The sequence below is a fragment of the Pogonomyrmex barbatus genome, unplaced genomic scaffold (genome assembly GCF_055798465.1).
Source record: "Pogonomyrmex barbatus isolate J1 unplaced genomic scaffold, ASM5579846v1 scaffold6, whole genome shotgun sequence".
Classification (NCBI taxonomy): domain Eukaryota; kingdom Metazoa; phylum Arthropoda; class Insecta; order Hymenoptera; family Formicidae; genus Pogonomyrmex; species Pogonomyrmex barbatus.
In genome coordinates this window covers 7,269,406-7,284,813 of record NW_028297160.1, presented here as the reverse complement: position 1 = coordinate 7,284,813, position 15,408 = coordinate 7,269,406, and the positions used below count along the sequence as shown (strand labels likewise).

The window sequence follows — 15,408 nt, the reverse complement described above, 5'->3', positions numbered from 1 at the left end:
CGGGCGTTCCCTTCCTTCCTTCCTTTTGTCCATCTCTTTTCTTCCCTCGTTTTCTTCTACTAAGAAAAGATTCCAACAGTCGTGTCTCCTGGACCGAGAATCACCATCGAAATTATTGTTAATAGGCCGCTGGCTATCTGCGAGCCTTGAGGATCTAATGTATTGTCCGTCTAATGTATTGTACCTTAATGTCTTTGGTAATTAAATACTTATTGCTCTACATTATGTTTGTTTTGTATTTTGTTTTAAGCGATAAATTGTCTTACAAGCGAAGTTTATAGCGACCGACAGAGATCGAGGGGAATCGGAATGATTAACTTACAAACTTAGCACAAATTATATCATGATGTCCTTGCCATTCTCTCGAGATGTCTTCTATATTATGTTTAGTGTTATAAATAACTTATAAATAACATTAATTTTAAATACTTGCGATGAAATATACATAGATGACAATAATTTTTATTATGTTATGATATTAAGATGTAAAACAATACATATATCGAAAGATTACTAGATCTTTATCTTGTAAAGAAAATTTGAACTTTTAATATATTTATATGAAAAGAGCCGTACATTCGCACGAATATCTCATATTTCATTAAATGGCAAGAGGCTACTATTAAGGTGCGACGTGGCATCTTAGTACTCGCTGGCGCATAGCCAATAAGTACCAAGCCAACAGGATTCATGTATGAGTATATCGGTTTTCGATCATATCATATACTCTCTCTCTCTTCCTTCTATGACCATGAGTTCTGATTTGGAATTCGCAGTTGCATTCTGAACCGATACCTCGAGTGCGTGATGCACCTGCTAAAGCAGAACATCTTCCGTTAAGCGAATTACGAAGATAAATAAAAAGCAATATTAATGAATTGTAGAAATAATATCATTATTTATCATTTCTCACACATATTCAATAAATGAAACATTCAATTTATGTTCGATATAATATTAGTCTTTCTCGAAATACATGCGCAGGAAGTGATGAATATTTAAGAACACACACGCTAGTTAAGTAGCAATGTAACGGGACTAATTAAAGCAAGATATAAGACTTTTTTTATTTCAAATCTCGAATTCTCTCCGAGTAGCTCATCTTTTTATGTCCTATCCACTTTTATGCATGATTTAATTGACGGCTTGTTTGCGCTTGTAATTTCCGGGATTGCCAGTGTGTAAATGATGAGAAAGTGCGTATCGTTTCTCAAGACTTGTATAAATTCCAACTGAGAAATATTTCTAATTTAATCCTTCATGCTTTCGATACAGCGCTTCGGCTGATAACATGCTTTCAATAAATAGAATCGATCAAGTCAACGACACAACGCGGAACCAACTTAGCAACATATTTATAGAATTTACTACTTTTAGCAATAAAAAATTAGCCATTCTGGTTGAACAGTTCATGATTCTTCATTATTGAATCATCATAAATCGATATCCTGAAATTCTAATTGTTCATCTGAGTAATTTATTTTTTTTTGTTGTATTATATTAGTAACATACAGTTATTTAAAAGATATAAATATATGGAAAAATATATAGAGAGATATTTTTGTAGTAATCATAATTTAAATTAAAAAGTTAAATATAATCGAATAATTCAAATAAAACAATACATAATACATAATATTTATTGCATTGATTAATTGCAAAGAAGGATACAAATGCAAGAAGAAGAAGAAATTAATGATTAGGAAAAAACAATATTTGTAAAAGATGTTTTTATCTTATTTTATTTTGAAAACTTTTGTTACTTTAGTACTCATGCATACAAAGAAGAATATATTAAAATTTCCTACTATAATATATTGTATTTTTTTTGGATTCTCTGCTTAGATATATTTTAAACTTCACCTTCTTTTTTTTCTAGAATTTCTCACAATGCATTGTGTATACACGCATCACGCGCTATGCTAGATGATGGGTTTAATACATTCATTGCCCATGACCTAAATGAGTCGACAAAGAGATTTATAACATTTTTATTTTTATTTAGTTTTTACAAAATTTATGTATTTTGTTATATAATATTTTATAATATTTTAATTTATCATTTTAACTATAATATATATCTAAATAATAAAATAATTTATTATTTAAATATATTATAAATATTTATTGACAATAAGAATCAATCAAAAATTGTTTAATAATACATCTAAATTTTGAAGAACTCTAGTTAGAACCTCAACTTAGATGTATATTCAATATCTGTCTAGTGAATATATTTTCTTCTTTTATTCAGATAGTTACGGATTATCCACAATAACCTTCGATTCGTCAATTGTAATATGACTAATAGAGCAATTGGAATTAGCTGTATTCAATCATGATAGTCAAAAGAAACGCTCTTTTTTCATCTTTTTTGTAATAGTGATCATATTAAGAAAATAAACATTATATATTTATTTTATATTAATCATATATGACAAATTAGTATATTACATTATAATTTATTTTTAAGTATATGTTTTTACGATATTATCATTGTTTTATTATAGTAAATAAATATTATTTTATTAGGAACATTTGACAAATTTTATAATGTGATGTAATTACTATATGTTATTCAACATTTCTTATAGTCATTTTAGTTATACCAGATTTAACTTGTTCTTGATGCAGCGCAAAATATTTTCACAAAATTCATTGTTTTACCACTGTATTATTTATGTATATCATGTTGTAATTTCAAGCCAATCCTTTTACTTTTAATAAAAAGCTGACGAAAGATCGTTTTTAAGCCTTGCATAAAACGTTGTCGCTGTGTCGGTAAAATAACGACGGCTGATGCCGCTTCTGCCATCTCGTCCGGTACACCTGCGGAATTAGCTGCGAGAAAAAGTCTGAGTCGCGTGCCTCCGAAATTGCAAAATTATTCTTCTCGGAATACCATGACGCGAATGTCGTTGGATTGCATTAGAGAGGACGTACAAATGAATGATGAGAGAGAGAGAGAGAGAGAGAGAGAGAGAGAGAGAGAGAGAGAGCACATTGATGATATAAGTCAAAAATGAAGGAAAGGAATAAAATGACGGGAGGAACGAAAGAGAAGAAAAGCACGAGGGTGTTTCTTAGGACTTTAGGACCTCCCTTCGCATATGATCGCGTCATGCCCCTCGGCCAGTAGATGAAACACGAGCGCGAGCACGAGCACGAGCAACGAGTGAAGCGTGCACCCTCTTATGCTTCATGCACCTGATCGGGTTCCTGCCGCTTAATTGGAAAGATTCACGAGGAGGCTCGAGTATTGTGTTCGCGGACAAGAGTCGCGTGAAGCACGCGAGGAGGTGGCACGATCGCGGCTTGGTTTGATGGAAGCGCTCCGCTTGACAGCGAGATGAGGGGGTTTCGCGGCGCGATAAGCAGACGGGGGCGCAAGGTGCGTCGGGTCGTTAGCTCGGTCGTTAACTGCTCGAGTTGTCTTGTTCGCAGGCAAAGCGTGTTACGTAATGAGTTAATACCACGGAAGTTTATAACGTTCTTCTTTCTTCACTTCTGTAGGCGAGCAGACGCTCTTTGCATCTTTACCCGCCCTTTAAGAGAATTAAACGCACCTCGCGCACGCCGGCTGAACCGCTGTGTTTGCTACCTTTAAGGCACGTGGCATTACAACCATGGAATAACCATCTCTGATAGTAATGATTTTTATAATGCTTATATATTCTCTCGTTGTATAAATTACGAGATTATTATTCGAAAAGTGGTATGCATAATCTTTTGATAAAATGCTTATTTCACAATTACATATAAAAGATTAAGGAGATTTCTTTCTGCATGCATGATTTTTTTCTGCATGCTATAATATAAAATATTTTCTAAAAAATTTTATGCAGAATGTCTTTCTTTCTTCCTTTTATTTCTTTGTTCTCGCTTCTCTTCTCTTTTTTGTTTGTTCGGTCTTTTTCTTTAGTTATTTAATCTAATTTAATTTAATTATTAAATGTGTCATAAAAACAAAAATTGAGGAATTGCATGTATTAAATACAATATCTATTCATATTTATCTTGTAGAATTCTTGGTAAAATAAAATAAAACATATTTATTTAATGTATTATTCAACTTCTGGCTAGATTAATAAATTTCTATAAATTTATGACTTTATCATGCGTAATAGCGCTTATGGATAAAGATGTAAGCAATGATTTTGGGGTTATTTGGATATTGCTTTGCAATTCAATGAATACGTATGCGTATTATGAGTCGGTTATACATCTATGCATACTAATTTTAACGAAGAAACTTTTTACTGCATCTCTACATCCTTTAAGTGCTCATAATAATTTCCTGTCTAGATGCGTGACCTGTATGCCCGGCAGATAAGGCACCAGTTGTAAATAACATCGTCACGTTTCATTTATTTCATTGGAAAATTTTTGTTTACTAGTTATCAGATATATAATAAATCATTAACTCTAGATTTCTGGCAATGTTATTTCTAATAGTTTGGTATTATACAGTAATATAAAGAATCTTCATAATTAATTATGTTATTTTATATATATATTTTTTTTTATTTAATGCGTACAATTTTAAGTTACTAATATTTTATCAAGCATAAAAATCTTACTGTAAAGTTATCTATTTATTGTAAGCAGTTCTGGAATTTTTCGTTTTCTGTAAAATTTCAGAATTTTTTGATAATTTATGAAATGTATAAAATTTATAAAATAGTAAATTTACTACTATGAATTTTTGTTTGCAATAACATATATTTAATATATATATATATATATATACTCTCAATACTTGTATTTGCTTGCATAAGAAATTCTAAACAAGAGAATTAAACTTTACATTTAAGATTTTGTAATATTATAAATTTTTTTTGAATTTTCTTAAAGTTTTTAAAGTAATTTTTAAAGTTTTTTCTGCAAAAGAGAAAATTATTAAGAAAATTTTGGAAATGTAATAAATTAGGAATTGGCACAATTTCAAGTGTTTAAAATCCTGCGGTAGTCGTAATTCAAAACTTCAAGGATAAAATCAATTCAAAATTCTAATGTAAAATATTGTAGCAAATCTTACCAAATAACTGAATATGATTTTCTTTCGTAAAAATTCTCGTAGAACGTAACGTTGAAATTATTAATATAGAGTATCTAATAATTACTGTGTTACTATGCTATCTCATGTGAATAGATAGAACGGGTTAAATAAAAAAAATCTTTATTTTACAATAATTAATGAGAAAATTTTTATGTTAAATAATTAGTTTTAAATTAAATTTATACGAGATTTAAAAATATAGCTCTCTTATCTTACTGCAAAGTGACATGGAAATAGCATAATAACATTTTCTACGCTGAAAAATTATTTTATAAAAAGAAAAATACAAGATAGTTATAATTTGACACAAGGGTTTAATATATACATATTAGTTATATATTACCACTTATAGAATTTAAACATTTTTAGACTTTACACGTTTAGCAATCATAAGCATACATAATATTATCTGTCCTTTCGAATGTATACTTATTTAGACCTTTATAATCATTTTCTTATTAAACGACAGAAAACTTTTTTATTCATTTCAACTTATTCTCTCTGTTCAGGAAAGACAATATGGCAACTATTAAATCTTGTATATTTCTATTTTTGCACAACATTATATAAATATAAAAATAAATAGAATAGTACAAGAATAAATGATATGGATTGGAACAGGTTAGAAGAAAAACTCAAAAACTTTCAATTATAGAAATATATAGAAATACGTTAAAATATGTCTTATAATCGTTACCTTCAAGCAAGTGACAAGGGATGTTCAACGTTTTCACCGAAATATTTTCACGACTTGAATATTACCTACCTTTGGTTGCTTTAGAAATTGTTATTGTATCATTCATACCTGAAGACACACCTGAGAAATGAAGCGTATAATAACAGACAGGTATTGATGAACAGAATATTCTACAAGGCGTTTCAAAAATAAAACTGCAAATATATATAAAATCTTTCTCTCTAAATTAAATAGTAAAAATATCTTAATAATAATAATTATATTTATAAATAAAAAAAAATATAAATAAAAAAAATAAATTGGTAGGAAATTAAAAGAATAGAAAAAGATCAATTGCATGGCATATACATTTTCCTTTTAAATTTTTATTTGAGAACATCTCAAGACATCATTTATGATCTTCTTGTTGTTACTTTTTATTTGTAGCAATTATTTTAATAGGGTTTTTGACAAAGTTTATTGTTTAAAAATGTTTATAATCTGGAAAAGAATAATAAATATTTCCAGATTTATGTTTATATAATATTTTCTTCATAAATACAGTGAACTTTTTCAAAGTTTAAGTATTTTTTCTGAGACACTCTGTATTATAAAAGCATAAGGCAATAAGATGATGAGGTATTTTTAGGTGAAGGAAAAGAAAGCGGAGACGTCTTTTGATGTTATTTGACAGTTTTTCGATCGCTGTTTACCTTTAAATGAAAAAAAAAAAATATATATATATATATATATATATCTCGCTTTCAAAATCTTAAAATATTTTCTATACCTACCTTTCTAAAGTACAAATTTTGTTAATTAATATTTTATATATAAAATTTATATTCTATGTAAAATTAATAATTAAACAGTGTTTGCTTCAATCAGTTATTTTATTTAAGTTTTTAAATAAAGTTTTTAAATAAATAATTGACGGATAATTATGAGATAATAAAATTAAAAAATTAATATATATGCACATTATAACGAACGCAAATATAAGAAAAATATTACTTGATTCAATCAATTGTATTCAATATTATAATTTAATAATATACAGAAATTAAGATTTTTTTTCGTAAATAATGAAAGAAAAAAATATCGGTGCAAAAATAAATGCTTGTATTACGATATTTGTTTCGGCGCGAAAATAGATTAGCGTTGCCGACATTTATGATTCCTTAAAGAAACTGATCGTTAACAAGTTTACTGCGATCTTTTTGGCAAGCAATGCACAACATAATGGCGAACATTCGTGGTCGTATTGGTAAGTCATTGCGCTATGGTACGACCATTTTCTCAATAATTTATAGGTATTTACGTGAACACTAAGTAGCACCAGAAACTCTTTTGGTGGTGGTTACTTTGCCACTTTACAATCTTGATATTCATTATGTGGCCTCTGGAATTTTACTTAACCGGTTATTCATAAATTGCATCAGTTGCAAAATTAAGACCGAATCCTTCCTATTATTCTTAGAATTTTATGGGAACTTTATCACAGATCTTAATAAGTCACCCTCCATCTGACTTATTCGTGAACGAAGAATATTAGTTCGATTACCTAACATTAAAAATGACAGAGCTTTGAGTCTATATAAGAATGACAGCAGAGCAATCTCCCAGCATAGAATCAGGACAAGACAAAAAAAGGAATCTTAGAAACAACTCTATTTTAATGACTAGTAAATATAATAAAATCAACATGTAAGAATTCTTAACTGTCTATATTATCAATGTGATAAGATATCTAAACCATTCACAATACATCAAGCATGTTGACCTCATTCAGACTCATCCAATTGACACCTTTTTCAATATCGATTTTCCCACATAAATGATGTGATAATACAGTTGTATATATGTATATGAATGTCTATGTATGTATGTATGTATGTGATTATTTGACGCAAATATAACGTTATATGCATCACAATTATATTCTTTTTAAGAATAATTAAATTCTTTAATTATTATAAAAAATTATTTTATATTTTTATTTTACAATAAATTCAGTCAAATATTTATTTGAAAAACTCTAGATTATCATTGACATTCCGAGATTCTGAGAGACTATTAAGTATCTAAACAGGAGTTGTGTTAGCGAGAATTCCTTGATTTCTCAGTAATCGAGAGACCGCATTACACTCCGGGCGGTACATTAATGTTACGTCTAAGGCGTTCAAGGGGAACAAAATGGATTTTGAAAGGCGGCGCGGAACCAGAGAGGGACGCAAAAGGCGGTGGCTCTTCGAAAGGCAATGGAAGAGAGTAAAAATCTCGAGGGCTGGCTTACGACCGCTTCTTGCTAGAAACGCATGAATAATGCAACAATTGGAACGACGGAATGAGCCTTTGTTTTCGCAGGCCCTTCGTTATAGATTAGACCGCCAAATTGCTCGCAAGCTATCCGCATCGTCGGCTAGTCACCAACCAATTTCGGGCACAGACAGCGCCTGTCTTTCTTGCACTATCGCGATTCTACCATCCTCGTGCATACAGGAACCTGGCGAATAATTAACAATTATGGGTGGAGCATATACTAGTCTGCGTCGCAGCTGCACTTTGCACGCAGAAGGCTGTCAAGTGGATAGATATCCCTTTCCAGGAAACAAGCTGCACTGGTAAATTAGGGCATAAAGGTTCTGTGATTAATTGTTGATGACCTTCCATTTTCGCTTCTTTTTTATCAACTGCGATTGCCGAATTTTAGGATAGTGGGAAAGATTGTTTCGTGATCCCCATAGATAATCTTGCAACATTTGATATATCTGAAATTTCTAACTGTAACAGATTTGTAAAAATTTTACTTCTTTAATATAAAAACCAGAAAACGTGTGTCACAAATAAAAGACATAATTAAACTTTAATCTTTAATAAAGAAATATGGTAGCTCTCTTTAGTGAGTATTGTTATATTGTTACTTGTTTTTACACAATAATAAAAACATATTAATTTATGACTCATTGTTTATCATTGCATACTAATATTTATATAATATACGTATATGCGCTTTATATCACAAATCATATTGAATTTTCCTGAATATTTTCAACCAATGATCGTTATCGATAACAAGAGACACTCTGTCGCGCGCGTTTCAGATATCGGTGCCAGATTGAAATCACCAGCGAGGCATCCCAATCTCGATCGCAATTGAGGCCGAATGGCTGCTTGTCAAGATTCGTGGACTTTTCCCGAGAGAAAAATACGACGCGAGGTTCGTACTTAAACGATTAAATGTATTTTAACATGTACAAGTGTGTATCTGTAAAAAGAAAACACTAGCACGGCGGTAAAAGAAGAAAGAGGCACATAATAAAGCGTCCACGTAATGGTGGGATAAAATGCCGTCCCAATACCGCCCTCTCATCGATTACGGATCGAATATGTCCATGTATAAACCCCCGTGCCGCATCTTAGCGGGATATTGACGTAGGTCAGGACAAGAGCGGGCGGACTCTCCCCTTCGAGTCGTTCAGATGGCAGATTGTACTCGCAAGCTCGCCCTCATCGTGTCCGACCCACACAGAGTCTGCTTCGAAAACCGGTAACCAAGTTCTCGACAGGATTAATGGAATTCGGCCAAATGCCGAGGATTCGAATTTGGTTCTCTCTTGGTCTTGATTATCGTCCGGCTCTCTCTTAACGCAGTTGCTTTCCTGACCACTAGAATCTAATGCGTGGATCATTTCATTGTTTCTTCCCACTCATCTATCTTACGAATAGTATTATATTAATTGCACCCATGTCGGAGATTCGAATAGGTTTTATTTTCTTTCCCAAATAGAAAAATGAAAAAGTGAAATGTTTCCCATTAGCATGTTTGCATTTAATATTACAAATGAGTTCTTATGCATCTATAGAAATATTAATTTATAGAAATTATTTGCATTATTCTAAATCGATTATATTACAATTATGTTAATTGTAATACACAATTCTATTAACGATGTCAGTACGAACCGATCTTTCCGCGAATGACCTAGCTTTCTTTCACTGTCATGATTCTCGTGATCAAGAAGTGGCGTATATATCTATAAAGAAATCGCAGGCTGTTTCAGATCATTCCCGAAGCGGAAAGTTTCCTGAATCCGGGTACATATTAGCTTTCAGCTAATAATAGTTGACGTTTAAAATTATTTAATTATTATTGGAATCAGATACTTATATTAAACATTGTCAATCAATATTTGTAGCTATCCATCTAAAGTCTTAAAAGAGCAATCGGAAAGAATTCTACTTTTCATTTAATTTCATGTTGAAATTTTTCTTTTATTTTTAATTAAGTTAGAGTTTGTACACTTATTTTGACACTAAACAGTCATCAACTTCTTTTGATATTATTTGACTTGTAATTTCCTACTCAGAGTCATAAAATTTTATTACAGATAATTAAAAATTTTATTACAGATAATTAAAAATTTCTCTTTTTTGCATCTCAAAGAAGAATATTCGTTCATTTATATGAAGTTTTTATGTCAACATAGAAGCTCAGTTTTTATATAAATCAGAATTATCACAATTTACTAAAATCTATAAACATTTTAAAAATAAAATAAAAAATAGAAGTAAAATTTTTATTCAAGATATGAAATACAAGCAAGAACTGATATCGTTGCATTGTTTTATGCAAAATTTAGGTAACTATAATTTCACGGGCGAATCAATTTCACGTTGGAAGACAAATAGCTTGTCCACGCCTTGAAAATCCGCAACACGATAAACCTGCACGATACATTGCAGAATCTGCCGTATAAATCTCAAGCTTTCTCGGAGACACCGTGATATATCTGTCGCGGACAGCAGCATCGCGAACACTCGCGAGACAGAGAAGGAAAAAATCGTGACAAGAGTAAGGAAGAGATAGCGAAATGAAGAAAGAAGGCCTCGGTGCTCCCGGCTAATAAAGAATTTATGGTCCTTGTTACCGGTATGGTTTTCTACGAATTAACATTGATTACCGACTTGACCGCGCGTCGCGCGATAAAAACTTAGAAAACGAGATAGGCCGGTACGCGCAGAAACCGATTAAAAGAATTCATGAATAACTTATTCGAACGTTTCACGACGCACCTGCCCCCCTCCTTTCCCTCCTTTCCTTAATCTCCTTACTCAGACTCCTTACGTGACAGTTTTGAAGTCGTTCGCACCAATCTCATAATGTACTGGTTTAGGCAGAGCTGACAACGTTGATAGCCAAATTGAATGATGGAAGTGTGTGATGAGGGTGTTCCGGTCTCAAATACCGTTGTTTTGTAAAAAAAAAAAGCTTGCGCTAGAATAATATTTAAACGGATAACAGAATAAAACGAAGATAAATCTGTTCTTACATTAAATTAAAACAAATGCCGTTTTTTAGTTTAATTTCAAATGAAGAAATTATTAACTGAAAAATTAAAAGATTTCTCAAATATAGAAAAAGATATATTGTTTCCTTTTTGATAAAGTTATAATTATAAATTTCAAATTTAGCATTTATATCTCTTTTTAAAAAATTATATCTCAACTTAAATCTGAATAAGTTATAACTCATTACGAATAAGAGCACACATAAATATTTCAGCTGTATTTATATATATATATATATATATATATATATATATAAATACATATATATATATATATATATACATAGTAATTTCATATAAATTGCGTATCTCTTCCAGTTAGATTATATTTTATATGTCCTTATTCATATAAGACTATTTTTAGCCAATAATAAAATTTTTTCGTTTTTGCTTTTCATGAACCATAATGAAAGTTACAAAATATGTTAGACGTGAAACTTAATCGGATTCCAAAATTTTGAAAAACCAGCGACTTGTCTTTAGATTCCCTTCAGCGACGGTAACGACACCGTCCCTTGCTAGTAAAATGCGTGCAGAAATTAAACGAAGGTCGTAAAACCAGGCGGCCGCACCTTAGTATGGCCGCAGAATCGTCTCGCAGATTTCATTCCATTTAGACGCTCGTACGCAACGTAGCGTACGGAAGAGAGATTTAACGTTTTATGGGCGTTTTCACGGGTGATTTACGCGATATCGACTGTTCTACGAGAATGTCCGCGGGACGTCGTACAATTATACGACAAGAAACTTTACGCTTGGTTCAAATGTAATATTGAACAACGATTTAATATTACCTTCAGCTATTTGCATTTTTAACAACAAACTATTTGTATTGAATTATCATGCTAAAAACACTAATTGTAGAAGTTAACTTACAAAATTGTTGCCGACGCAGACAATCAATCCCGTTATTATTTGCAATATTATGCAGTCACATTTGAAAAAATTTATCAATAACATGAATAAAAATTTGAAAAATATAAAAGCTGTTCAATCAATTAATAATTTCTATTTTGTAATTGTTTGCAGATAAATTTTTTATAAGTCATTAAACTATACATATAAAATTTTAACAAACCTTTATGAACAGATGTTATAAGTGGAGATTCCTTCTTAACGGAAAGTTCTTTTTAAAGTAATACCTTTTTTATTGAATAAATAAATTAATTACCTTTTCATTATTAAAACAATTTTCAAATTTTCTTTTTTCTTCATTGATTCATATTTCTCACCTTTTATCTGAAATACGAAAATAAGTTTTCGAAAGTTTTTATCGAATATTTATAATGTATTCTTTGATTCTTAAATTAAAGGATATTTTATTTTAAAAGATATATATATACTGAAAAAAAAACTTTCATCAAAAATACTTGGATACAGAATTGTGAGTTGGTATATTTCGAAGTAGATTACCATAAATGGACATATCTACAATATAACCTACCTTCTTATAAAATATAATTTATATGTAATTCTCGATGGTAAAATACGATCGTCTATATTCTTGATGCGAATTAATTGCGAGGTACTACGTGTAGAATTTTAACAATTAATTATAATTCGTCCCGCGACATAAATCAGATGATCGATATAAACGGGACGATCAAAAATTGGATTTTTTTTTAACGATCATAAAAAATTTTGCATTTTATTTCTCTGCTCCCCTCTCCTCCTTGTCTCACTCTCTCTCTCTCTCTCTCTCTCTCTCTCTCTCTCTCTCTCTCTCTCTCTCTCTCTCTCTCTCTCTCTCTTTTCTGCGCTCATATCGATGGCATTATCCAGGATTTAAAATGGAGTGACCGGAGAGAAAAGGGAATAACTGGTTCTCATTTGCTGCCTGTTTGTGTTTATAGTCCAAGGGGATATTAATCGCGAAATATATATGAAATATTTTGCATTAAAATACGTGGAATGTAATGCCTCATACGTATCCTTCTTTTATGCGTTAACAAATGCTGTTACAGCCGACTGCAGCCGAGCACGATGGACAATAAAAGAAACGAAACAGAGAGAGACTTCTACGTAATCGTAGCCTTTTCTCTAAAATGGAAACCCAACGTGTGATATCGCGTCTCGTGTTCGCGTTTCAAGGCCGAATGGTTTCGTCGGACATATGTATTCGTCACATAGAACACGCGGGTCGATCGCCGAAGACATCCAGTACACATAAAGATGGGCGCGAGAGCGACGCGTGAATCGCAACGATTCACGGGACTGGATTTGCCGGGCGAGCCGTTAATGAAGATAAAAATCTAATTAGCCGGCCATAAACGAACATCGGGAATTTTTAAAGCCGTCGCGTCGACATGTAGCCAGGCGCAAATTCATGAGCTTCCTCTATGCGCGGTAAAAAGACTCTTTTTGATGCTGACGTCACGCGGATGAGAATGCGGTCAGTCCGGATGAGATACACGATAGTCCTAGAAGTATCGGACCAAGAGGCGATGCGATTAAAATATTCGCCGTAAACGACGGTCGTTCCTCGAGATTGTGCTCCTTGCTCGTTACCTGTGGCTTACAGAAATTTAATACGAGATATAAAAACTCGGAAAACAAAAAAAAATAATTATCATATAAACATATATCATACATGAATATTTTTTTAAATCTTGATTTAAACTTTTTGCATACATGTTTGGTTCATTATTATATGGTCCAATTTAATGAAGATTAGCCAAAAAGGTAAATGTTTCGCAGAATATAAAGCTATGAATTTGTGATCTGTCTTCTATACTTCCAAAATAACTATATAAATATATAATTTTATCTGATGTGCCAACTCTCTAATAAATACAATGTATATGTATATTATATTGCAAGATACAAAATAAACGGAGAAAATAAAAGTAAAAAAATATAAATGAAATATAATAATACGACTGATAACGTGAAATAATAATCTATTTTTGTAATGATTAAATAAAAATTACATAAAAAATAATTGATTATTTCTATGTTTCAAATGTATATTTAATGCATTTAATTTTTCTTTACATAGCATGAGGCAAACAAATGTACACATTTCTCAAATATTTTTACTATTGCATAATATTATTAATACAAATATTTTAAAATAATATTTGATATAATACAAAAATATATATTTTAAATCAAAAATATTTTAAATTCAAAATATTCAAATATTATTTTAAATTTTAAATATTTAAAAATTATTTTAACAATTTTTGTTAATTCTTTAATTTTTTTTTAAATTATTTAAATTATTTTTCAAAAAAACTAAATAAATTATTAGATTTTAAAATAATATAAATAATATTTTTTATGTACTCATATCTTATCATTGAAAATTTTAAAATATTGTTTGAATAAAATTATTTAAATAATTATTTCTCTCCAAGTTTGAATTTGAAATATGCTCATCTCTGCTTGCAATTAATTATTGTCTTATCAACTTGTAGCTTTAATTTAAATTTGTTCTTTTTCTCTTCACTTATCTAAATATAACAATAAAATTTGCTCTCACGTTTTTTATACATCAAAACGTTATGCTAGATTAAGTACTAGGTATCTAACAATACTATATAGCAAATTGTTTACTGTTGCATTATCCAGTGTATGCTCACTGAAACATACTGGAGGGTATAAAGACGTTTGACAGAACAAGTATATTTTTTCTTTTCTTTCGACATGCTTAGCGTCTTAATCCATAAAAGGGAACATACGGTTGTAGGGGTTTGTCAGGCCTTATTAAGTATTTAGAGAGTATAAGGGCTCTGCGCATCGCTTTACAGCAGTTTAACCGTTCGCTTGAATTAAATCGCTTCATTTCCCTTCTCGCGCAAAGGGAAAATGTCCCAGTATCCGCGAAAGACTATCATCTTATTGTTAAAAAAATTAATTAAGCGGAAATATAGGGAGCACGATGTTTAAGTCGCGATGCAACCAGATGTAACTATAAATGTAAGAAATAATTTGAAACAAATGGCTGTAATCCATGCGGATTATAAAAAATAAAACAGCAGAAATGAAGCATTAATACGTCATGTTATTGATACAAAAAATTTGATAATGCAATATACAAATATTAAATTATTTATGTAAATTACAAATATTAATTTATTTATGTAAATTTTATTATCTTTCTTTCATTGCTTTTATGAATTTTATTTATGTTGTATGATCTTATAACTCGAAATGTAGGCGCAGCTTCATTTGTATATACATAGATAAGAAATATGTGGATTGTTAAATAGATGTAGAAAGAGATATGTGTATTAAAGCAAAAAATAAATTATTACTAATTAAATTATTTAAGTTAATTTAAAGAAATAAAAACTTAAGGAATTTTCTAAAGCATTGAA

At 30.5% G+C, this 15,408-nt stretch overlaps 1 protein-coding gene across 6 annotated transcripts in view; it reads left to right on the top strand.

Annotated features, from left to right (window-relative positions):
• Positions 1–15,408, top strand: part of Ca-beta (Calcium channel protein beta subunit) — an 89,625-nt gene that overhangs the window by 11,020 nt on the left and 63,197 nt on the right. For 2 of the 6 annotated variants that reach the window (XM_089082477.1, XM_089082476.1), the window contains exon 2: positions 8,840–8,955. The exons of the other annotated variants lie outside the window; for them this stretch is intronic. In XM_089082477.1, coding sequence (XP_088938603.1) covers positions 8,902–8,955 — 54 coding nt within the window. In that variant the 5' untranslated portion in view covers positions 8,840–8,901. The remainder of the gene's footprint in view (positions 1–8,839; positions 8,956–15,408) is intronic. 6 annotated transcript variants of the gene reach the window in all.